Consider the following 26,535-nt stretch of genomic DNA (forward strand, 5'->3'; position numbering starts at 1 on the left):
CAATGACATTTAAGATCATCAACACTACAAAAAAACAGTATAATGAGATTAAAGTTACCAACTCTTTTTTTTTTTTTTTTTGCTTCTTGGGTCACACCCAGCAATGCTCAGGGTTACTCCTGGCTTTGCACTCAGGAATTACTCCTGGCGGTGCTTGGGGGACCATATGGGATGTCGGGAATTGAACTCGGGTCAGTGGCGTGCAAGACAAATGTCCTACCCGCATTACCATCGCTCTGGCCCACCAACATATCTTTTTAACTTGATAAAAACACAAAGTTCAAACCGCCTCCATATTCTGATATTCTGTGCATATAGTCATAGTCCCATGGCCCAGCTGTGTCCTTGTTCCCAGGAAAGCCTGAAGATCACATGATTTAGAAGAGAAGACAGAGTTCCCCGAGGACACAACCCTGGTCACACATTACCTGTCCCATCCATGATGTCTGAAGGCTGGAGCACCTCGTACGAGCAGGGATCCCTGGGCATGGGGACCGGTTCCATTTCGGAGAGGGCAGGCAGAGACAGCTGGCTGGAGCTCAGGGACGGCCCGTTTTCCAAGGAGTCATCGTCATTGGAGATGGAGAGATCCCCATCTGTCAGAGGAAGAGACAGAGTTAAACCACAGTGAGGGTGATAATCTCTCTCTCTTGCTCTTTTTTTTTTTTTTAAATTGAATCACCTTGAGAGGTATAGTCACAAAGCTTTCATGTTTGGGTTTCAGTCATACAATGATCAAACACCCATCCCTCTACCAGTGCACATTTCCCACCACCAATGTCCCCAGTATCCCCTCCCTCCCTGCGCTCATCCATCCCACCCCTCCCCAGGCAGACAATTTCCCCCATACTTTCTCTCTACTTTTGGGCATTATGGTTTGCAATACAGGTACTGAGAGGCGATCATGTTTGGTCCTGTATCTACTTTCAGCAGGAGGGTGAAAATCTTTTGAGTGCATCTAGATGCTGGTCACCAACCTTTGTCTGGGTTGGTGTCTAAGCAAACCGGTGCTGTTTGGCTTTTAAGATATTTATTTAATTTTCCAGCTTTGACACCTAACAACAAGACCAAAATTGTCCAAAATATCTCAGAAAATGTGTTCTTTCTGTCATTCTAACCACACTCTACCCTATTTTGTTTGCACAACTGACCCTTGAACAATATGAGTCTGAACTGCACCATCGACTTAGAGATGTATTTTCAGCAAATACTGGAAACGGTTCAGAAAACTTGCCACAATTTGAAAAAGACAGATGACTGCGTAGCCTAAAAATATCCAAACATTTAATAAAAAGTTAAGTAAGTCAAGAATGCATGAAAATATGTAGATCATATTCTGACACATTATTTGCTACCATAGAATATATACAAATCTGTTACAAATCTGTTATGAATATATACAAAGCAGTTTTAAAGTGATTAAAACTTCCATATACAAACAAACCATGAATAGTTGAGAAAAAGGTGAGCAAATGTTATATGTGTGGCTGCTGCTTCTTTATCTCCTTCTCCTCCTCCTCCTCCTTCTTCCTCTTCTCCTTCTCCTTCTCCTCCTCCTCCTTCTCCTTCTCCTCCTTCTCCTTCTCCTTCTCCTTCTCCTCCTCCTCCTCCTCCTCCTTCTTTTTCTTTTTCTTCTTCTTCTTCTTCTTCTTCCTCCTTTTTCTTCTTTATCTTCTTCTTTGTCTTCTTCTACTTCATCTTCTTCTTTGGGGGCTACACTCAGCAGTGCTCAGGGCTTACTCCTGGCTCTGTACTCAAGGATCACTTCTGGTGGCATGAGGGACAAATATAGGGTGCCAAATATAGTGATCAAACCTGGGTCATCCATGTGTAATGCAAGTGTCCAGCCTGCTGTACTACTGGTTCAGCCCTAGTAGTAACATTTTGAGGGATCAAAAATTCTATGTGGACCCCAGGATGAGGCTCAGTGGTAGAGCACATGTCTTTCATTGGTGAAGCTGTGAATTTGATCCCCAGCATTGCCCCAGGGCTAAGTACTTCCCAACTCAGCCAGTATGGCCATTATGCCACAACCAAGAGTGCAATCCCAGCACTACAATAATTGTGTGAGCCGCCTGGCACCTCGTGGACATTTCCCCCAGCACGAAAGTTGGGTGGTGGTTAGACTCCCTAACTCCACCCAGCCTAGTTCTGGGGTCAGCATTATTTTTCTTTCTTCTTTTTATTTTTTGTTATTTTGGGTGGGCTGGAGCGATAGCACAGCAGTAGGGCATTTGCCTTGCACGTGGCTGACCCGGGTTCCATTCCTCCGCCCCTTTCAGAGAGGCCCGGCAAGCTACTGAGAGTATCTCGCCCACACGGCAGAGCCTGGCAAGCTCCCCGTGGTGTATCCGATATGCCAAACACAGTAACGACAAATCTCACAATGGAGATGTTACTGGTGCCCGCTCCAGCAAATCTATGAGCAACGGGATGACAGTGACAGTGACAGATTGACAGTTACTTTGGGTCTCACCAAGTGGTGCTCAGGACTTATTTCTAGCTCTGGTGTTCAGCACTCCCTCCTGGCAGTGCTCAGGGCTGAAAATGAATCAGGGTTGGCCACATGCCAGGTAAGTGTCTTGCCTCCTGTACTATCTCTCTGACTCCCAGCAGTATTTTCCTTAATGAGGATAAAATGAAATTCACAGTTTTGGACACTCAATAAAACTGAGAGGACCCGGAGATGGGGAGTGCAAAACTGGGGATTTCCACTTCAGAGAGCAAAGGATTTCTGTCACTCAGCACCAGGAATAGGGCACTTTAAGACATCAGGAAATCACCCATTTCTCCTGGCATCCCGGCAGGGCCTTAGCCCAAGGATGCTGGGAAGTGCTGGGATTCACAGAGCACCTACCCGGGAACAGGCCTGTGGCAAGCTGAGCTTTGATCTCAGTCAAACAAGGGGACTGCTAGTTAACACCACAGCAAGGATCAAAGGCTCACGCACAATGGCCATTTGTCAAATCAAAATTCCCCCAGTGTGATTTCATCCTAGCCCAGGGGAGGCCTAGGAAACTAGACATTGGAGTTAAATTAATTTTTAAAGAGGACTGAAAGCTGTTTCAGTAAGATGAATAAATACCCAGATGAAAGACTCTAAGTTATGCTTCGCTAGAAATGCGGAAGACGGCAAAGCAATTACCTGATTTAAAACTGGGAGTAGGAAGATTTACTCGTAGAACTGAGGGACTCCAAGGTGACTCTTGGTTAAATAATCCCTTTCTTTTGTGAAGCTCCTCCCAAGGGCTTTATTTTATACATAATGACAGACATGGCAAAGGATTCTTCTGCCACCTCCTCTTCCCCAATTAGAATTGGTCTCATAGTTTATATTTAACACAGTAACTTCTGAAGGTAACAGGCTCTTCACAAAATCAGATTCAAGGACATATCTGAACCTTATATATAACCTGGATTTTTTATAAGATTATATGTGACCTAAATTTTCTATAGACATGGAACAAAATATAATGGATCCTAAAGTATCAAAGCACGGACACGTGAAGGCTGTGCTTTCCTTTTCTTTCCAGTTCACTTTTTTGAAAGCCCCATATCATCGTGATTAATAGTACGATCATGACACGTAAGGACAGAAGAAGAGCAGGTACAGACTCCTCAGCCAATCCCAGCTGAATTGAGATGGGAAGGGTCTTGAGTATAAGTGCCATCTCCCTCCTGAAAGGGATGGTTTCCAATTCTCTTAACATGCTTTCACTTAGCCTGTTCAGACTGAAGCCGTGGGAAGCAACTATGCTTAAGGTTCCCGGTTGTTGGAATAATGCTGTGGCTGCCATTCTGCCTAATATAGCTCCAGGAAAGCATTTTAATTTTGGATGTTCCAAGTGCAATAAAACTCCTGGATGAGATACCCAGTGGAGGGGGCAGGTTTCAGAGCTGTTGCCAAGTTCTGCTTCTTTGGAGCAACGATGCAGCCAAATGACTGCTGCCCATTTTAATAGTTAAATGAGCTGAAGGAGAAACTCAGGAAAGACGGTAACTGCACCTGAATTCCTTCGGACTCTCTCTACCAAATCTAGGTTTCATTAAAGTAACTGGCTGAGCACCAGAGCTTTGCCAGGGACAGAAAAGCAACATTACTTACTCTTCCTAGGATCAGTCAATTCTCAAAACAATCAACTCCTTCTGGATTCAAAGGACCTTTGCTACCTCACAAAAGCAACACCACTTTTGAGAGAAAACATGTGATTTACACATTTTCACGGTTTCTAAATATGCAGCTCTATAGAAAATGCAAGATGGGGCCAGAGAGATAGGGCAGGGGTTAAGGCACGTCTGGCCTGGGTTCAGTCCCCAGCATTCATTACGGTCCCCCACGCACTGCCAGGAGTGACTCCTGAGCACAGAGCAAGGGCAGAGAACTGAGCACTGTCAGATGTGGTTCAAGAATTTTTTAAAAAGTCAGAAAAATTTAAGAATAGCAGAGAAAATTGGGCAGTAATCACCCGTTATCTTGAAGCTAAGTTTTCTTTTGGTACTTATTTTCCTTAGATTTATCATATTGTGTATCAAATTTTATCTTTTTATCTATTATAAACATTACAACTTGCAAAATTATTTTAATTACATGGGATCAATTATAGATGTCTATTTATATATCTCCTTATGGTTCATCATAGAGATTTTAAATATTTTAATGCTTTTAGTAAAAATAAAAACGTCGCTATTTATGTTTCTTATAAAATCTTTTCTGAAGTTAGAATTCTCCCTTTAGATGACTCCAACAAAATATATTTGCACTAAGGATTTAAAGTATAGTGACACATGTTTGAATCTCGTAAAATTGTTTTTCTAAAAGGTTTTTAAATCTTTTTTTTTTGTTTGTTTTTGTGCCATACCTGGCTGTGTTCAGGGGTGACTCCTAACTCTGTGCTCAGGGATCACTCTTGTCCAGGCTCAGGAGACCATATGGGGTGATGGGGATTGAACTTGGGTTGGTCACATGCAAGGCAAGTACCCTACTTGCTGTACTATTATTCTGGCCCCTAAAAAGTTTTAAAATTTACACAACAGCAATGCATACATAAGCTTCTTAGCTTTTGACATTAACATTGATATTTTATTTTTACTTTATATTTTATCTATCTTCTATCTCAAACGTACACATCCAGTAGAAATATAATAAGCCATTTAGTAGGTACAACAAATTTATTATAATTATCATTTATGCTATTATTTATGACCAAGCTCAGTAATTACAGAAGTAAACTCCATTTGATTTAAATTCATATAACATATGGAAAGAATGGTGCTGTCATTTTTTACAGGATTATTTAAAATTTTATACCATAAAAACTTAAAATATATACAAATATGGAAACATGACTGAAATGGACCCACATAGTCATTAAACATGAAATTTGCTGGGAATTTATAATGCTTGGTAATTCCAAATTTAATCATCCTGTCATAAATTATCATTTACTAATTACCAGTACAGTTTTTAGCATCATTAAAATGATCAGTATCTTTACTAACATATTATAAGTGAAATTAGTAAAAAAATTTTCCCTTGCCTCCAGGAAGATTTTGATCCTCCTGATTAAGACAAGCCTTATGGCTTATTTGTAACTTCGTCTATCTCTTTAATATCATCTCTTGTTACCACAGATTGTTGATGTTTTATTCCACAATCTTCTACAATGATCTGTTACCATGGTTTTCAAATTGGCACACAGTGACCTCCAGTCACATTTTCTACTGGAACGGTGGGGAAAGTATGAATAGAAGAAAATACAGAACATTGGATGAGTTGGGCAGTGATGCTCAAACTACCCCAGGTATCACATTTCCCTAGAGGGCAGTTAAGACAGATTTCTGGATTCTGCCTCTAGAGATTCTCAACCAGTGGAATTTAATGAGATCGGGGGGAAAAAAGATGTGTGACAAATTCTTCAGTGATGCAGAAGCTGCTTTTTTTTTTTTTTCAGGTCAGTGCTCCACATTTTGAGACACATAAGATTGGAGAGGAGAGGTAAGAGAATCTGGAGGAACAATCGTGCCTTGTAATGAGATTTAGGGAAAGAAAGGTTGCTCTGTGACAAACGAAGAACAGAGAGAGGTGCCTGAAACCTCAACTGGGACAAGAAAGCAGGCACATTATCTAATGACGGATCATTGATATGAACTGGTCCCAGAAGACAGTGGAACTGGAGAAAACTCTAGGGTGGGGAAGGCAAAGCAACATCAAGCTAGATGCAGAGCCATCTAACGAGGTAAAATCGGGAAATGGAATGCAAGTGCAAGTGTAGGTTCAATGCCATGAATTTTAAAAAAGGTAGGGGAGAGATGAATATAATTTCCCAACGAAGTTCATCTGGACATACAGATGACCCAAAGAAAGGTATGTGAAAAAAGTGCTCTGTATCACTAATCAGGGAAATGCACATCAAAAACAACAATGAGATGTGTTCTTACACCAGCAAGATTGGCACACATCACAGTGAACAAAAATGACCAGTATTAAAGAGAATTGGGGCGGGGAAGGGACCCTCATACACTGCTGGTGGGAAGGTCGACTGATCCAGCCTTTTTGTAAAATATATGGACAGTCCTCAAAAATTTAAGAATTGAGCTTTCATACGACCCAGCAATCATGATTCTGAGCACATACCCCAAGGCTCCCAAAAGAAAGAATTTTTTTCTCAAAAGACATTTGCACCTCTATGTTTATTGCAGCATTATTCACAAATGCCAAGACCTGGAAACAAGCCAAGTATTCAAGAACAGAGGACTGAATAAAGAAACTTAAGTACATAAACACAATAGAATACTACTTGATTCCAAGAAATGATGAAATCAGGCAGTTTGCAGCTATGCAAAGGAGTCTGAAAAGTCTCATATGGAGGGCAGTTGATCAGGAGGAAAGGATCAAACACAGAATAATCTCTCACATATGTGGGAGAAAGAAATAAAAGTAGGGAAATAACAAATGCCCCAAAGCAACAGAAATGAGAATGGGTCTTGAGTAGGGAACCAGTCATGGGGAGGCAGGATGGAAGCTTTGAGGCAATGATGGAGGGAAGTGGACACTGGGGGAGGGAGTGATGCTGGATTGTGTTAAGCATGAAACCCCACCTTTAATAGTTCTGTAAATCACAGTAGCACTGTAGCACTATCATCCTGTTGTTCATCAATTTGCTCGAGCGGTCACCAGTAACGTCTCCATCATGAGACTTGTTGTTACTGTTTTTGGCATATCAAAAATGCCATGGGTAGCTTGCCAGGCTCTGCCGTGTGGGCGGGATACTCTTGGTAGCTTGCCGGGCTCTCCAAGAGGGATGGAGGACTCGAACCGGGTAGGCCACGTGCAAGGCAAACACCCTACCCACTGTGCTATCTCTCCAGCCTGTAAATCACAGTACATAAAATAATGTGCCAGCCAAGGAGGCAGGTAGGGTGGTGGGAAGGGACCCAGCTCCTCACCTTTCTCTGCAGGGCCACCTCATTGCTAGGAGGCAGTTACTGATTGCCTGCCCCCTCATGTGTGGCAAATCTATGCAGTAGTTAGATACAGAAGTGGACCCTGGACTTGGCAGCTTTCTCTCCCCATCCTGGGCCAGTGTTGGCTCAGGACTGAGTTTTCCTGGTTCTGTGCTCTCCGTGGGGCTGGCTATAGTTCTCAGACCCCTCCATGGCTTCTTCTGTTCTTGGCTTTATCATTACTGAAGGAATTGGATGCCATTTGTCTGTTGCTTAAATGGCTCAGAGACTCCAAGAGAGCGATAGAATGCTACAACCGGCTCCTTCAAATCCTTAACAATCTGGCAATGTGCGGGAAAGAATATTTTTCCCGACATAGGTGCAAGGAAAGGGGAAGGAATCATTAAAGGGTAGAGCTCCTCTCTCAGCAAAGGGAGATGTCCGTGTGCACCCTAACTCATTATCAGGGGACCTGGAGGGGAGCATCAGGCACAGTGGAGGGAGCAGGGCTCTGAGTGGGAAGTGCTACCTGCTTGTTTCTGCCATGGTGGCCTGCAACAGAATACTACTTCAGGGACATCCATGCATCTCCAAAACAAAAGGGCCATATAAGAGTTGGCTAAGTGCCCTTCTGATCCAAGTATGAGGTACACGGGGGGAAAAAAAAAGAAGAAATGAGAGAAATCCTCTGAAAGCTTGCAAAGAAAGCTAAAATAACAGACAAAACAGCAAGTCACTTTCTACCTTTTCTAGAATGATTTTGTCTACTTGAGCACATTTTTGTCTACTTGAGCACATGACAGCAAGAAATGGGAAGTACACTGGTGGATTTCAGGATTATCCTCAGCCATGTTTTATATTTTTATTTTAAAAAAACCTGGTGAATAAAATCTGGAGACAACCCAAGTGTTCAAGAACAGAGGACTGGGTATAGAAACTATGGCAGGTAGCTGGTAAAGACACGTTGTGTTGTGTCTGGGTAAAGACACATGGATACTATTTGGCTACAAGAAAAGATGCAATTATGCAAATTACCCCTATGTGGCTAGATCTGGAGATGAGTATTATGAAGATACTGAGTGAAGTTAGAAGGACAGGGACAGATACAGAACATTTCTCTTCTATGTGGGATATAAAGAAATATAGTAAGGTAATAACAAATGGCCAAAGGTAACAGAAACCTAGGACTGATTTTCAGCAGGAAGGTCATCATGGCAGTGGGACCAGGTGGGGTGGGGGAAGTACAAGGATAATGGTGGCAGGAAGGGGGTGCTCTGAAGGAGGGTGTGGGGGTGGAACACTGTGGGCATAAAATCCTGTCACTAACAGTATTGCAAATTACAGTGCCTCAAATAGAGTTAAAAAGAGAAAAATAAAAATGGATAATTACTCATATCATTTTAAAAGTAGAAAATAGGGCCCTAAACTGAGAAGCAAAGTTTTAGTAACAAGCTTGCACTCTGCAAAACAAAAATTCTGTACAAGGTAGGAAAGCAGGGAAAAGAAAGACAAGGGAATGGGCAAAAAGTTGGAGCATTTGGAGCATCTTTTGTGTCAGGCACTATATACAATAGTAATAGTTTTTTGAATAACATATAGTTGAGTATACATATTATATATATATATATAAAATAATGCTCACATATAAAACCCATGACACTGGCAGCAAAACTGTTATCAATGAACACTAACCGGACTTTACAGAGTACCTAAACCACCTGGTTAGAGCTGAGAGAGTATGTAAGATCACATTTTATATGGCTGCTTTAATTTCTTAAAGATGGCAATAGATCCCATAGCTATTCTTCATCAACATGACACACAGTGGTTACAGCTGGAACTCAAATTTGCGTTTGTAGTATGGAAGAATACTGAGCAATATCGTGAGATCATGTTATGCTCCCATCTGAAGGAAAACTGTGATGTAAGTGTAGCATCATAAGACAATTTTAGACTGCAACGTTTGGAAGTGTTAAGCTACACTTTGTAAGTTTAAAATGCAGAATTTATACATGAGTGCCTATGAAAATAAAAAATAAACACTTACATTCACTGATGGTAATCAATAGCTAAAATTAAAGCCAAATATAAAAAGTGAAGCAAATATCTCGGCGAAACCCTGCAGGAGGAGCCTAGTGCAGGCAGCTTTTGCTAATTGTTTTCCCCTTTGAGAAAAGCACTTCAGCTCAGTCTTGGTTCTCCGTTTGGCCTCCCAGACAAACTCTCTGGCCATTCAGTGGGCATTTCCACTCCATGTCTGAGATACTCACAAAACTGAAAAGTTTGGGGGCTGGAAAGATGGTACAGGTTTTAGGGTGCTTGTCTTGCATGCTGCCAACCTGGGTTCAAATTCCCCCTGGCCCCATATGACCCTCTGAGCCCACCAGGAATGAGCCCAGAGACAGAAGCAAACCCCTTGAGCACTGCTAGGTGTGACCTCCCCCAAACAAAACAAATACAGCAAAAAACAAACAAAACAAAAAACCCTAAAGGGTTCTGCTAAGAAGTAGCACTCTGCTGGAGGGGGGCTAGAATTGGAGAGCTCTGAAACAGACTTCAATGGCATCTTTTTCCACATCGGTAAACTTTTTCAACCCATCACTGTATCACTGTATCACTGTCATCCCCTTGCTCATCTATTTGCTCGAACAGGCACCAGTAACGTCTTCATTGTGAGACTTGTTGTTACTGTTGTTGGCATATAGAATACGTCACGGGGAGCTTGCCAGGCTCTGCTGTGCGGGTGGGATACTCTCAGTAGCTTGCCCTGCTCTCTGAGAGGGACGGAGGAATCAAACCCGGGTTGGCTGCATGCAAAGCAAATGCCCTACCCACTGTGCTGTCTTTCAATCTATAAGGTGACATAAACAGTTTTGCAACCCATTAAAGTGTCGTTTTAGCAATGATATACAGAACTTTGAAAAAGCTCCAGTGAATCAAAATGACCCTTTAAATCAAAGCAATCAAAACCACTAGCTGCTCTTATAGTCAGCAAAATGATGTGTCAAACAATAGTTAAGAATGATTTATCTAAGGATTTCACTAGAAGGCAAAGAGTTCTAAGCCTAAGAAGTTGGAAATGGCTCTGTGGTACTTGCCAGTCTTCACTGGAGATATTTCCTCCAACTTGCTTGGGTTCAGTAGTTGATGTGATGTGATGTACCTACAAGTAACATTTTGTAGAACTTAAAACATAAGTGGTATCTATCTTGTAGCCTGCTTCTCCCTCTGGGAGAGGCTAGCAAGCTGCTGAGAGTTTCCTGCCCACATGGGACAGCCTCCTTGCAAGCTTCCTATGGTATATTCATATGCTAAACCCAGTAACAAGCTGGATCTTATTTCCCTGACCCTGAAAGAGCCTCCAATGCAGCATTGTTGGGAAGGCCGAGTGGAGAGAGGCTTCTAAAATCTCAGGGATAGGACGAATGGAGAGGTTACTGAGCCCGCTCGAGAAATCAATGATCAATGGGATTTCGTGATTCGTGATTTGTGATTTGTGAAAACATAACTGGAAAGTGACATATTCCTATGAAATGCTGTCGATTGACAAAGTTATGCATTTGACTGTTGAGCACTTAACATTTGAATTGAAAGTATTACTTGCACAACATAAAACTAGTCCTTTTATTTTTTTGTTTTTTTCCCACCTACCAGTGATCTCAGGTCAGGGTCTTGGTGAAAGTGGTCACTTAAATGTAAGCCAAGTGTTATCCAACCTCTCCAGCCTCCCCAAACCAGTCTTCTCTTATATTTTCTGGTGAATTTTCTTTCTCAATGAGGAGAAACCTGCCCCCTATATTCCTCTCCCACCCCCACCACCTGCCTCTCTCGGTATCTGCATCCTTAAGTCAGTGATTGCAGGATTCTGTAGGATCAGAGAACCAGTAATTTTGGAATCCACCAGGGACAGAATCTTCCACCTTATTTATCTGCTGGTAGCCAGAAGTCTTGCAACTATTCTTTTATTCTTCTTTTTTGGGTCAATCTGGCAATGCACAGGGGTTACTCCTGGCTCTGCACTCAGGAATTCCTCCTGGTGGTGCTCAGGGGACCATATAGGATGCTGGGAATTGAACCCAGGTTGGCTGTGTGCAATGCAAATGCTCTACCCGCTGTACTATCACTCCAGTGCCAGTCTTCCAACTATCCTAATCTGCTTAATATGTGCAGAAAAAAAATTTGCAAGGTTTAAGAAACTCCCTTACTTCTGACATGCACATCTTCATGACTCAGAAAATTCTGTGCAGTGTCTAGCCCTCAGAGTTTGAGTTTATTATCATTTTGTAGATGGAATGGAATGTGTATGCTTTAGTGCTTGGAGAATCACCTTGTCTTTTGATTGTTACAATTGTTCTGGACTTAGTGCCCTATTTTGAGGTCAATATTTTCTCTTTGTTTAGAAGCTGCTGCCTAAAACATTACATGTGAGATGCAATGATGTCTCCCCAGCACAAAAGTGGCAAAGATATTGACCTGGAGATCCTCGTTCCAGCTGTTCATTTCAACTATTCATTGACTTGTTGCTGTGTCCTTCGGGACCCTTCAGTTCTTGCAGCCTTTCAATGGACCTCATGGTCAGCACCCACTGCAGGATGAGTGTCAGCTGCTTCCGGAATGCAGTCAAATTTCAGTGTCTAAATCCCAGTTCCATTCCCCATCCTTGGAATAGTTATGTCTCCTTACAAATCCATGCCATGCTCGGATCACTATTTTTGGCTAATAATTCTGGTAACAACATTCCTTACTGGAAAAGGTTTCATTATGATGCCATTCCTGGGCATTTGGATATCAAAAATGCATCTCAGACAGTGATGAATACAACCAAAAAGAGAAAGCCAGTTTCTCTTTTCTGCTCTTTTATGATAGGAAGTCCCACAGATCCAAAACGAGGTAGGATACAAGTGCTTTTCACCTAGCCCAGCCTAGCCTGATCCAAGATTTATGAAATTCTTTTTTAAAAAAACTATTTTAATTTTATAGTTTTTCACAATAATTCCTTACGACTTATGAAATTCTTTGTGTCAGAGTCAGAGCAGGGAAGTGACAGGGTTGGCCATTTCCAAAAATCTACAAGTAGCTCTGATTCCCCACAGGAAGTCTCCTGTGGAGGGGACACACCCACCACAAGTTCCTTCAAATTCACACGTTGATGTCAACCTTGCAATCTCTGTTACGTCAACCATTTCCAAGTGCGACTCACCGTGGCACATGCCAGCCTCTCTATGGTAGCGTGAAAAATGCCATTTCTCCGTCAGAAGTGGCACATTTTCATGCTCAGTTGTTTATGTGGGCAGCGGCTGCTGGAGTGGGTGGCACAGATGCTGGTGATGTCCAACACTGTCCAACACTCTGCTGGACGGAGGAATGTTCAGAGCAAACAGCACCGAAAGCAGGCGGAATGCACAGGCGGATGGTGACTTGCCTCCAGAACTGGGCAGTGAGAGGGCCTTGTTATCCTGATCCAGGCACTGACTGGTCAGTTTAGTGGGTGTTACTCACCTAAGACAAAGTGCAGAGCCTAGGGCCCTGGGGGGTGTGTCAGAGTGTGGGCTTGGGAGAAGTCCTGAGCATGTCACTTGGGGACTTGAAAATGGGGCCCAGATTCTTCAGGCTCAAACTTCAGGTCCTCTCAGTTTATTCAGATGGAAGCAGGGAGAGGGTGGGCTTGGGGGCAGGGGAAACGGGATGGGCAGGCAGAGGCAGCAGACACAGTCAGGGAACTGTGGACAGCAGATGACCATCACCGAACACTCAGGTCTAGACTGGGGTGAGCCTTTATATCCGTTGTCCTTGAGAGGTCAAGCAAGGGCAGGGGGAACAGAAGAATCTGCCCCTCCATGGTAGTTCCAGAGACATAGGGGGGTGGTGCCAGACTCACTTCAATCCGGCAGGATGCAGGGACAAGGCCCTTGCTGGCAATAGGGTCCTGGGGTGACATGTGCTCAGAAAGCGGTGACACCAGAGAATCGAACCAGAACTGCGGTTGGGACTCTGAGGAGATGCTGGGCAAAGGCTGAAGTCGGCAAAGGTTTGCTAAGTGTAAACCGTGGGTCAGTGTTGATTAGAGGCAGGCCTTGTCTTCTCAGTTCAAAGGTCAGTGTTGGCCCGTAGCCGTGCAATGATTTAGCTCCAGCACTTTCTCCTCTGCCCTACCTCCACAAGAAAGTAAGTGGGGCATTCCAGTTCATGGGAATGTTTGTCAAAAACAGGGAGGGGGTTGAAGAGATCGTATAGTGGGTAAGGCACTCGGACTTGTATGTGGCCAACCCCCCATCCAACCTGACACCAGACCTGGCCCCTCAGGCACTGCTGGGAGTGATCCCTGAGGTACAGAGCCACGAGTAAATCCTGAGCACAGCTAGGAACAGCCTCCAGACCAAATAACAAACAAATACCTAAAACACAATGCTGCACATTTATGTTTTAGATCTTTTTTTTTTGTCACTTCTCAGGGCTTAAAGATTATTTTCATCCCCATCGTTAAAAAGTAAAGGGAGACTTCTAAAATCTCAGGGCTAGGACGAATGGAAACGTTACTGAGTCTGCTGGAGGAATTTGACCATCAACGAGATGATGATGATGATGATTGAAAAATAAAAATAAATAATTCCAGGTCATTAAATGCTGAGGTTCCATGAACTTTTCCTATCAGTTGTTTATTTTGTCATTCTACATATTTTGAACCTGGCAAGCTCCCCAGGGCGTATTCGATTTGCTAAAAACAATAACAAGTCTCACAATGGAGATGTTACTGGTGCCCACTTGAGCAAATCGATGCATAACGGGACAACAGTGCTACAGGGCAGTGCTACACATTTTATTTTCTGAAATATATCATCAGCTTATACGACTGGCAATTCAAAATCTGCCATTTCTAACCGAAATCTCCCTCTGCCGCTTCACTCTGCACAGCGGTCATTAAATGTGTCCGAGCACTGCAGCATTTTGTGTCCAAACTTGCATCTCTGGGGTTGCAGCTCAGTGAATGTTCCCTGTATCTGTTGCCCGAGTCCAACCTGGAGTCCTGTGTACCAGTGATGCCAGCACATTCCTAAAGCTGAGCTTTCACAGGGCCCTCTTCATTTTCTATAATTCTCCAGTCTCTCCTCCACCTCCTCCTCCTCTCTTCCCACCCTTTCTGACTACCCTCATTTCTGCGACCCACCATCACATCACTGGGCTCCCAGCAATAGTCTGAAACGGTCTCCCTGACTCACATCTTGGTCTCCTTCCAAGTCCCTCTCCCTGCAGGGAGTGATGAGGCTGAAAATTAGACTGTGTCGAACATAATCCCGCAGCTCCTCATTGCTCTCAGGACAAAGAACAAACCACCAATAAACATGGTGTGCCGGCTTGCATGAGCGTCCCCAACCCTTCTGCACACATCGGGTACTCACATTAGTCTCAGTGTGGTGCAGCCTCCGACCATGCTCCTTAGTCCTTCTGGCCTAAAACTCCATCCTGCTTTTGACCCCATCATCTCTAGAAGAATCCTTCATCATCCTTCTAGTTTCACCAAGATGCCATCTCCGAAAGACTCCAGGTCTAAGTGATGATGCTCCCATGTAACCCTCCCTCACGATCACGATCATGAACATGATCATGAAATCCTGTTAATCATCGATTTCTTGAGCGGGCTCAGTAACCTCTCCATTCGTCCTTTCCCTGAGATCTTAGAAGTCTCTCTCAACTCGGCCCTCCCAATGATGTCACACTGGGGGCTCTTTCAGGGTCGGGGGAATGAGATCCAGCTTGTTACTGGATTTAGAATATGAATACACCATGGGAAGCTTGCAAGGCTGTCCCATTTGCCAGTTTCTCCCAGAGGGAGAAGTAGGCTACAAGCTTTGTGGCTGCGTGCTTCTGGGAGCTCGCTTTTAAGTCTCTGGATGTTGGCTGTTGATGGGATTACACACACCTGGGTTCCTCCCTCATCTCTTGTATATCCCCTATCATGAGCGCTAAATGCTGGAACCCACCCAGCACCATCCACAGTGGTCCCTGGGTCATAATAGGTATTTTAGTAAGTGTGCAAGGGAGTGTAACAGGTGACCTATGTGATATGGGGCAAATAGAAGAAAGTCTATTTTCCTCTCTACCCATCGTGGCCACTTGGAAAGTGCACGGGCAGGTGGGACTGAACTGATAAAGTCTGCTATGAGCACATGCTTATGGTACATGTGTTTGGACCTTTCCAGTTGCACCAGGCAGTCATCAGCCGGCACCCAAGTCCCACTTGATCTTTATCGCATGGGAGTTAATCCCCAGCACCTGATTTCTCATGGTCTCAGGATGGGGTGGATAAAGTTTCTCTTTGTTGGAGAAGGAAGACAGTCACTGCCTCTGCCCAGGTTATCACCTGCCTTCACAGTGAAGAACTTCAGGAAGTAGGTGAGGTCAAAAAAGGAGGGAAGAGAGTAACAGGCTCAAGAGAGCAGGAGCTTCGCCAGGTGGAGAGAGCTGAGTCCATGTTCCAAACAAAACCGTCAGCAAGTTTCCCCAAACAGGGAAGTGCTCCAAGAGTTCACATCGCAGACAATCTCAGACAGAGATACGGGTAACCCCCGAAGTGGGAATTTGCACACGGTTGCTTCTGCCAAGGTAGTTTTTCACGCAGTCAACATTTCCTGGGTACTATGTGCTCATTGCTATAATTCCATTGAATGTTTGGCTTGGACGAAAACATTTCTCTTTATTCTTTAAGCCCCATTCCCCTCTGCACCAGGGCAATTCATTACATGAGGTGGTGAGCTGTTACACCGATGAGAGCGGGCTCAGAGCAAACACCCTTTTCATTTTCACACAGTGATTCCAAATCACGGCTTTCGAGATGCCACTTCTAGGTGAGACATCGGAAGCAGGCCAAACTGTGCCCGGTCCACTCCCCTGGTAAGCATTTCCCCGAATCTTCCAAAACTCTGCAAATCCACACACTTGGGAGGCTGGAGAAAAAAAGATGAGTTCTAAGCATGCTCCAGCCTGCAACACTCGTTTCTTCCCATAGAGGGGACAGGAGAAGTTTTCTTTGTCTTCAATTGAGAGGATGACCTTTTAATTAAAATACCAGGCATTTTTCTTCTGAATGCCAGAGGAGGGGAGCACACAGCCTCTGCGACAGAAAGTCATCAATTCCTGGATCTTCTGCTTGTGTTTACAGTGTAAAATAACACCTTCCAGCAGACTCGGGGAGAATGCACACATCAGAGCTCCGTTATTTCCTGGGAGCTGTGATCTCGAGTTCCCAGCACACAGGAAGGGCGAGGTACTCACCAGCACACGGGCGCTTTATACTTTCTGTGCTTGGTCCTTTCCCGCCGCCGCCCCCCCACCCCCCCAGGTTCTCTGTCCCCCAGGTACGGCTGTGACCCGCAGTGGCTTTGGACAACTTTGCAGCAGATGCACGCTCAGACTCCTGTTTCCACTCAGCTGTAGCATTGTGTCATATTTACAAGTCACCCCACTCTGCAAAAAGGGGTGGTTTCTTTTCCTTCCCCCCTTCCTGAGAAGTGGACTAAACAGACTCCGGCTAACCGCAGTAGCAACTGGCACTGTGATATAGCACAGAGGCTTCACGGGGAAATGCAGGGACAAAAGCCAGCAAAAGCACCCTATGTTCTTTAGGTACAGCACTGGGTGATATGTAGAGATCACTTTTAAATAAGCCCTGGTAGCAATATTTATTATCTTCCAACTATCCATACACAACCTATTACAAAGTTCTCCCGCTTCCTATAAACTCCCTATGAAAGACAGGAGATCTCAGCACAGGGGTTAGGAGACAGACACTCTTACTGGCAGGATGTCCTTAGGCAAGTGGCTGACCTCACTGAGCTTGTTTCAATGCCACACTAGCAAGGTGACAAGGAGCTCGGCCAGGTGACTTCAACCAAGTGCCCTTACTAATGCAGGGGAATATCACCCATTTTCCTAATGGCCAGAGAGCTCACTCTTTCCAGGGCGCTTCCCTCCAAGATGCTTCAAAGATGTCACTTGAAAGTAGAATATTTAGCATCTTATTTATTGCCATTTAAGTAGCACTGTAGCACTGTCGTCCCATTGTTCATTGATTTGCTCGAGCGGGCACCAGTAATGTCTCCATTGTGAGATTTGCTGTTACTGTTTTTGGCATATCGAATACGCCATGGGGAGCTTGCCAGACTCTGCCATGCAGGCAAGATACTTTCGGTAGCTTGCCGGGCTCTTCGAGAGGGATGGAAGAATCAAACCCGGGTCGGCTGCGTGCAAGGCAAATGCCCTTTACCCACTATGCTAAGTGGCAAAAAAAAAATTTCATGGATTACAAAACTGAATACACAAGGGACCAATCAGGAGGCCTCTTGTTCTGAGTTGTGCCAACATCAATTAATATACCGAGTCACCGAAACACATGAGACAAGCCTCAGGTGTGCATTTGTTCTTTCTGTCAGTGTGTCCTGAGCTCCAACTACATCCTAGGCATTGTGGTGGACATGTGGGCAACATCAGTGACCAAACAAGACTAACATTCCCCCCACCTCCCACCCCATATTTACTTCAGTTCGGAGACACTGATGGGAAAAGTTCACGTAATCAATCATTTATCACACAGGCTTGCAGTAGAGAAGTGATAAAGAAGAGTTGAGGAAGTCAGAGTGCTTAAGCCTCATCGACTCAGTTTTCCCCAGCCTCATTGTTACAAATCTCAAATCACGACAGTCCTTGAACCTGAGGGTATTACTAAGCCAAATCAGTAAGATCAAGAAGCTAGAAGGAAAAGCTTACCTACAAAAGATGAGCTGCTTTCTACCACATTAGCTATATCCTGCCAGCAGGCACCACCGCAGCGTAAACCCTGGCCTGTCCTCTGAGCTGTGTGCTGGCCACCGGCTGGCGGTAATTACTGATCAGTGGGCAGTGGTCAGGGCCAGGGTGCCTCTGGTGAAGAAAATTCCTCTGCCAGGTGGCAGGAGACATGTGTGCAGACGTGTGGGGGTTCACAATGAGAAATCACCCACCGGGCAGGACTGCGGGACTGCCTCCCGCCTGTGATGTTCATCTCTGAAACCGCCTGAAAGGCCACGAGAGCCTCTTGCTATTCTCTCAGATTCTCTCCACAGTGGAACTTTGCTTCCCCATCAACAGGCCAGCAGCTGAAAGCAAGAGGCTTTGATGTCACGGAAGAGAGGAAAACACAAACACGGGGCAGAGGCTGAGAGGCAGCTGAGAGGAAAGGGCAGCTAGACTTCTCAGCGCTCTCAGTGTTCCCCCAAAGAGAGACACTTTGTGGGGGGCTCCAAAGTTCCTTTCTAACCTCTGGCCTGGGGACGCATGAAATGTATCTTAAGCAAAGACTTACTGTCCCCGTGGTGAGATACAACAATTTTCACAATATTTTCCCCTACAGAAACATTTTTTAAAAAATCATTCCATCAGTGATTTGGGGGTGAGAAACAATATAAAATAAATTATTGTGGTCTGCTGTGGGGGCAGGCTTGAGGGGAGATTGAGAAAATAGAGACAATGGTAGAAGGAAGGTGACAGTGCTACTGAGATTGGTGTTGAATACTGAATGCCTGCAACAAATCATCATGAACAACTTTGTAAACTATAGAGATGAAATAAAGTGGTGATGGTGGGGAGTTTCTTAAAACCTAAAAAGCAAGCAGGTGACCAATGATGACAACTCCTGGCATGTAAACGTTTTCAGAGATGGGGTTCTGGGATGATGGCCACAAGTCATTAGGGGGAGAATGAGGCCCACCTCAGAATGACAGGTTGAGATTCAAACATGCAGCATGACCAGATTTGGGGAAGGGTCATTAAGGAGATTAACTGATGTTATTGGAAACCTTAAGGGCAGGGCCCTAATCCCCTGGGATTGATGTCTTGCAGGCCATGGCAGGGACCCCAGGAGCGTGATTCACAGAACACCACAAGGATACCCTCAGTCGATCCTGTCCCACCTTGAGCTGTCAGCAGTGAGAGGAAATACACACCTGTGCTTTCCATGGTATTTTGTTTGGGCAGTGCTGGCTGACAGACACATGTGTTTTAACTTATGGAGTGTTCGTGACGGCGATGTCACCCACATTTTCAAGTTAAAGATGGAATCACAGAGCAGCAAAGGAAGCAGCAAAAGCAGCCCAGCTGGAGTCTGAGTAATGGCTGCCTGGCCCAGGCTCCTTGGGGCCGGTGTCCTGGGATATCAGGAGAGAGTGGACACCGCTCTCCTCAGGAAGACCCAGCCGGCATGTTGTTCTCCAGCTACTGTGCTCCATGTTCCTAACCCTAGGCCCTCTCTTTTCTGTTCTCATCACCACCCACACATGAAAGGTTAAACCTTGTCCTTCCCTGTAAATGGATGCCTCTGCTCCAACAATCTGTGACTTCTCTGGTTCAGTCAGTTACTCAGGCGATATTCTCCTCAACCCAGCTCTTTTATACAAAGGAACTAATAAATGCCAGGGCAGAACCTCTTCTCTAGAGTATTCCTGAACTTTTACAGCAAGACATATAAAGGTTGCAGGAAGAAGGAAGCAAGAGAAGAGGTCATTGAACATGACTGGAACGGGGTTTAGCTGTGACAATTCTCCTTCTTTAGGCACTCGACGCTAGACTGTAGAAATACAGCTGAGGTTGAAGGACGCTGTAAATGGGGAAGAAGCAGCAGCTTGTGATAGAACAAAGGGAGTTAAAGTCAGGACAGGGGAGGGTTTGGGGGGACTGAACACAAAACGAGCCATTAGGAGAAAAGTGACAAGACTGTCCAATCCTTTTCCCTGGAGAGCTCAATCAACCGAAGAAGTCTGGAATGTTCTTCCCCATGAGGAGCAGGATGAAGCACGCATTCATGGCTATTCCTTGGACTCTGATAGTGACAGCTTTGGGGAGCAATAGAACAACGTCCCTCAGCCATGTGGTAGGACAGGGCCAGTGAGGTAGCGCCCTCTCTACACATGATTGTGCAAGGTGATGGCTGTGCCCAGATAAATTGCTTGCACAAAGTGGCAGTGGCCTGGACAGGCCAGGAGATGGGAGGAGGGATCTGAGGGGCAGCAATGGGCACAGGGGAACTGCCAATCAAACCCACAGGCACGAAGTGGGCACAAGATCAGCGCAGACCTGCCGCTGTCAGAATGACAGGACCGTCGCACCCAGCAATGTGGACTCTGAAGATAGAATATGCATTTAATAATGTAGTTACCTGATAGTACTGACACTGGCCCAAAATAATAAGGTGTGTGCATGATATATATATATATATATATATATATGTTATACATATATATATATATATAGAGAGAGAGAGAGAGAGGAACAATGGACCGAAGCAACCCTAGAAGTAAAGCCTGTCAGTGCACTGAAAGCCTTTAGAGAGTGTGTGGGGTGTGTGGGGTGAGGGTTAGACAGGGGTGAGGAGAGTTGCTGCAGGGTGAGGGAGAGAACACAGCAGAGAATGGTTTATAATAGAGCTTGGCTGGAGAGATAGTACAGTGGATAAGGTGTTTGCCTTGCATGTGGTCAACCTGGGTTCTAACTCTGGTTTTATGAGCACAGCCAGGGTGATCCCTGAACACAGAGCCAGGAGTAAGCCTAGAGTATCACCAGGTGTGGCCCCCCAAAATAAAACAAAATAGCAGAACTCTCAGGAAAGAGGAGTGAGGAATACTTACCATACTCTGTCACTCATGACCTACATCCACACTGAAAGGCAGAAATTCAACAATGCGACACAGTAGATTCATAGACAGAATTCAACACAGCAATTCATAGACAGAATTCAACACAGTAATTCATGGACAGAATTCAATAATTCAACACAGCAGAAGTCATTGGCAAACGCTTATGGACACATACATAGAGCATCTGAATTGCATAAATATTACCCTTGAGAATATCTAGGTGTACAGGTAGATGTTGGAATTTTCTCCACTCTAATTTTTTCCTACCATGGGGAAAGACATTACCAAAATTGTCTGTTATGGAAATGTTAGTTAGATGTTTGTGGTATTTCACACGTGCTTTAGGAACTCCCAGTCCTGAAGCACCTAAATAATTCAGTTCTCTCCAGTGGTACATGTTGGAATGCCAACAGCTCCCTGGACCACAGCAATCTTCTTACCATCCTCCAGACGAGGTCCACTTCCGGTCTGGTGCTGCCCCCAAGGGGGCTTTAGCTCTTTCCCCTGTCGGGCGGAAAGCTTGAGCTGTCTCCTACATTCCCTTCTCTCTCCAGACTTTATCCAGAGTTGCCAAGGATCCATTCCTGGTGTAGGAGGCGGAATCGACCTCACAGAGATACACAACCAAGATCCCACAAGGCTCTGGGGGCGCCCTGGGGAGGGGTGTGCTCCCCTTACCTTTGTCATAGATTTCCTTCAAGACTCCCCGCTTTATCAGCTCCTCCCTGCTTTGCCTCATTGATATTTTCCTCTCCAGGGCTACAAGCAAGAGACAAACAGAGAAGCAGGTGTGAACACCAGGCACAGACTGTGAGCAGAAGCCCTAGTTTAGTACGAGCAGAGACGGAATGCACACACAGAAGCAGAAAATCATTCTTCCCTGAAGGAGTGAGACCAGCTACTGGGTTTTGATACTCGGAAACGATTTCATTGGCAATGGAAACCTTTCCAAATCACCGAGGAGGCAGCATTAAAAAAAATTTTCTTTATTGATGGCTGAGAGGCACAATAGGTGTCAAACAACAGGTCTTAGAGAAGGTTAGCAAGCCAGAGGGATGACCCCCCAGGTAGCTTCCTCCACACACCTGAGCATGGCGTTCCCCGGGAGGGATTTCTAGTTCATGCACATGACCTGGTTCATACACATGCCCTCAGGTTGCCAAAAACAAGGTATGAAAATAGAGCTTTCCCCAAAGTTCTCCGGTTGGGTGTCACGATTCTGAGGAGAGCCTGGGGGTGGTGGGAGGTCTCTGGGGGACAGGCCACCCACCCACTGCCTCTCTCTGGCTTCCTCTGCAACACGAGTCAACTGATGGCACCAAATGTGTGTGCTGGGTCTCAGCTGCTCACCTGAGTCAGATGTTCAGGCAGGTGGGGACTGGTGGGGGCCCCAGGGAGCCTGTCATCTCCGTGGGCCTGATGGAAGGAAGTGAGGTGGAAACGGAGCCGGGGAGCAGAGGAGTGTGGGGGAGGGGGCAGCCAGAAGGGCAGGCCTGAGGCTCCCAGCAGAGCCCAGAGCAGCCAGCTAACTGCAGATGCGTCTCAGCTCCTGGGGAAGTACTGAGAGGAGGCGAGAGGCTACTGCCTTCATTTTGTCAGCTGGAGGCATCCTTCTGGTATAGAGTTTAAGAGTTGTGGGTGGGGGGGGGGCAGGGGGGTAGTGATGAAGGGGAGGGAATCAGCTGTAAAAGAAGCAAACAACTCCAGGCAGACAAATTCAGATGCAGAATTAACACACAGCACGCAGCTCAACAGCATTTAGCACAGAGAAAGTGACTATGAGGAAGTGAGAATTGCTATCTCACCATTAACCATGGCGTGGGACCTGGGGAAACGCACCGGCCTCTCCGGCCAGACGGACGCTTAGCACTCCCCAGCCAGCTGTGGGTTTACACAAACTCACGCTTTGCTTGAAAGCACATCACGCTGAAAAGCACTGAGTACCTATTTGGGGAACTTCCTGTTTGGTATTTTACTTTGAGGTGGAATATTTTATTCTTGCCAATATTTTCTAAAATTTCCAAAATACTCCCAGAGACACATACACACAAACTCACCAAACATAAAAAAGCCACAAAACTAACTGTAACAATAAAAAATTAGAAAATAAAATCTGCATTAAGACAATATATAGTACAACAGCATATTATGACTATTTAGAAAAATTTAAATAGTGGAGAATATATATAATATGAATATATTGAATATATATGAATACATATCATAAGAATCCGATTGTTATACACAATAAATAGAACAACTATTTAGATTATAGATTATGACAATATAGTCCTTACATATAAAATACATGAAAGAATAAAAGAGGTGGGAAAAGAAAGAAAATTTTGTATTATCTTTTTTAACGCTATCTCTACAAACCTATACAATTTTAAAGGTTGGGCTGTAATAGAATTTGCTGTATTTTTAATGCTATATTGAAGCCTAACAGATAGTGCAGAGGTTAAGGCACTTGCCTTGCATGCAGTGGACCCTGGTTTCATCCCTGGCACCACAGACAGTCCCTCAAGCATCAGCAGGAGTAACTCCTGAGCACAGGTCTAGATCTGTGTAAGTAAGGAGTAAGCCCTGAGCACAGTCAGGTGTGGACCCCAAAGTCACCCCCCCATAAATGAAATAATGAAATGCCATATACTACTTCTTGTTATTCGCTGATAATGACATTGTATGAAACAGAAAAATTGATGAGAATAGGCTGCACTCTCAGAAGGCCTGAGACCTTATCAAGAAAAAATGGTTTTATACACACAAACACATACACAACACACACACACACACACACACACACACACACACACACACACCCCTGCTGCCTCGGGCAATGAGGCAGGAAGGCTAAAGGAAGACTGGGGGTTAAAGGAGGGGGTAGAAACCCCTGAAGTGGGGTGTGTTTCCAGGGGGAAGGAATTCCAGGAGCTACATTTAGCATGACACAGTGCCTGAGCACCAAAGGAATCCTTCACACAGGAGAGGAATGAAAGGAAAACTGCAAGCCAGCTGATTTAAAAGTTCTGCTCAGTTTCTTGAAAGCCTTCCTTAGCAGCCTAATGGGAAAAAATTGTTCAGGTGAAGAGAAACAAGTTGTTTATTATTATTATTATTATCATTATTATTATTATTATTATTATTATTATTGGCAGGGGGCACACCCAGCAGTGCTCAGGGCTTACTCTTGTCTCTGCACTCAGGGATCACTCCCGGCAGGCTTAGGGGCCCCTATGGGTTGCCAGGAATCAAAGCTGGGTATATCTCAAGCTTCCTACCACTGTACTCCGGCCCCAAAGTAGTGGTTTTGAGTAAAAAGTTGGTTAACAGATCGTTTGGGTGGCATAAAATCACCCACAAATGCAGCATAAAGAAGCACTTTGCCATCCTGAATGGAAGCACATGAAAGAACAGATGACTCTTCAGCAAAATGAGACTTCCCAGGGGCTTTTCAAAACCGCATATTAACAGAGGTGGATGCACCGCCCAGCCCTGAAGGAAGTGCATGCCGCAGACATGTATGGGTGCCAATGTGGACATGGCTGTAGAGGTCCTGAACGTACAAGCACCACGGAGAGAGACATCCCAGCAGGGGCTGGAGGAGATGGTGATCCATGCACTGACCCTGCCCGCCCAGTAAATTCAGATAACACCAAAGAGAAACGCTGTCATCACAGACCGGCTGACCACAGATGCAAAGAAAGCCACAGGCCTCTGGCAGAGCATGTGACAAACACCCTCCTCTGTCCACGGTAGAAAGGTTTTTTCCCCCAGAGGAAGGGACCTCCCAGGTGAAAGATATTGTACTTCAGTCAAGGGGAGGAAGTGGGGGTCAGGGTGTGTGTATGTGAAGGAAGCTTCCAGATGTGGCATCTGGGCAAGGGCACCTGAGGGAGGGGCTCTGGAATCGGAAGGAGCCAGCACCAGCGGAAGGAGAGGCCAGGCCGTCCCAGATTCTAGCCAGGGGTTGGCGGCTGGGCTGTGCCGTGCGGGCTGGGTTGGGTTATTCGAGGGAAGGTGGAAAAAACCGTGAGGCTGGAGTAGCTGACAAGGCAGCGTGCACGCTAGCAGGGAGAGCAGCTCGGAGGGAGGTCAAATCCTGGGCGTTCCTGGGGCTCCAGCAGGAGGTGATCTGGACAAGCCTGCCCGACATGTGGGCAGTGAACCTGGTGGAAAAGGAAACAGCCGAGGCTGTTCTGGAAGTGAAGGCACTCGGGCAATCTGGTGTCACAGAACAGCTCAAAGCATTTGATTGGTCCACTAAGAATGGGAAGTCGGGAAGAGGTTTAGGGGTGAGGGCAATAGGAACTACTTCCTGAGCAGGCGGGGAGAGGACAACTGGAATAGAGAAAGGATCACTAAGAAAATGATGGTTGGAGGAATCAGTCGGAATGGGAGATGTGTGCTGAAAGCAGATAAAGGACCAAACATGATAACCTCTCAGCATCTGCATTGCAAACCATAATGTAGAGAGAGAGTATGGGGAATATTGTCTGCCACAGAGGCAGGGGGAGGGTGGGAAAGGGGCTATACTGGGGAGATTGGTGGTGGGGAATGTGCATTGGTGGAGGGATGGGTGTTTGACCATTGTGTGATTGTAACTCAGACATAAAAGCTTGTAACTATGTCTCACGGTGAATCAATAAAATTAAAAAAAAAAATAGGAACTATTTCCCACTAATCACAGCCTATGGCAATTTGCCCTCTAGGATTACGTTGGCTTTGGGTAGGATGGAGGTTAAAAAAAAAAAAAGGAAAAGAAAAGAGGATAAATCAGAAAAGTTAAAGAAGTCAGGCAGAGGGGACAATGCATGGGGAAGGAGAGCATGTGCAATGTCTACTGTACGGGCCACAAGGAAGCAGGAATAAATCACTGAGCACCATGGCATGAAGGGGAGTAATCCATGGGGTGGTGGTGGTTAGTGGGGTGGGGTGACCACTGATCTTTAAGAAGTGGGAAAAGCAATTAGCAGAATTTATCCCTTTTGGAAAAAGAAAATGGAAACTGTTGAATTAGATGTATGGCCCGAACTATACGTCTTTTATACGCTTTCATCTAAAAGAAAAAATAGAAAGTAAGGACTTAGACTTAGACAAAAAAGTGAACCTTTTTGTAAAATGTAAGACTCATTCGAGGGCCATTTAGTGCCAAGTGGACAGAGGAATATAACAGCCATAAGCACATGTGGGAACATTTGGGTGGGCACTTCTCCTAGTTTTAAACCTGGATAGGGGTGATGGTTGCACATGATTATTAAAATCATTGAGATGTACATACAGTGGGTAAATTTTATGGCATTTAATTGCACCTCAATAGAGCTGTTAAGAAATTTTAAAAACACGATGACTACAAGGGAAAATTCCCTTAATGGCAAAAATATCATTTTAGCGGCAAAAATAGCTAAGCTAAGCAGACAATTAAAATGTA

At 45.0% G+C, this 26,535-nt stretch overlaps 1 protein-coding gene across 9 annotated transcripts in view; it reads right to left on the minus strand.

Moving 5' to 3' along the window:
- Window positions 1-26,535, minus strand: part of PHACTR1 (phosphatase and actin regulator 1) — a 558,044-nt gene that overhangs the window by 101,498 nt on the left and 430,011 nt on the right. For 8 of the 9 annotated variants that reach the window (XM_055125116.1, XM_055125112.1, XM_004619967.2 and 5 more), the window contains 2 exons: window positions 21,783-21,863; window positions 429-596 (listed from right to left, as the gene is read on the minus strand). In XM_055125116.1, coding sequence (XP_054981091.1) covers window positions 429-596; window positions 21,783-21,863 — 249 coding nt within the window. The remainder of the gene's footprint in view (window positions 1-428; window positions 597-21,782; window positions 21,864-26,535) is intronic. The other variant, XM_055125117.1, reaches the window with a different exon arrangement.

Source organism: Sorex araneus, chromosome 2 (genome assembly GCF_027595985.1).
Source record: "Sorex araneus isolate mSorAra2 chromosome 2, mSorAra2.pri, whole genome shotgun sequence".
In the NCBI taxonomy this organism is placed as follows: domain Eukaryota; kingdom Metazoa; phylum Chordata; class Mammalia; order Eulipotyphla; family Soricidae; genus Sorex; species Sorex araneus.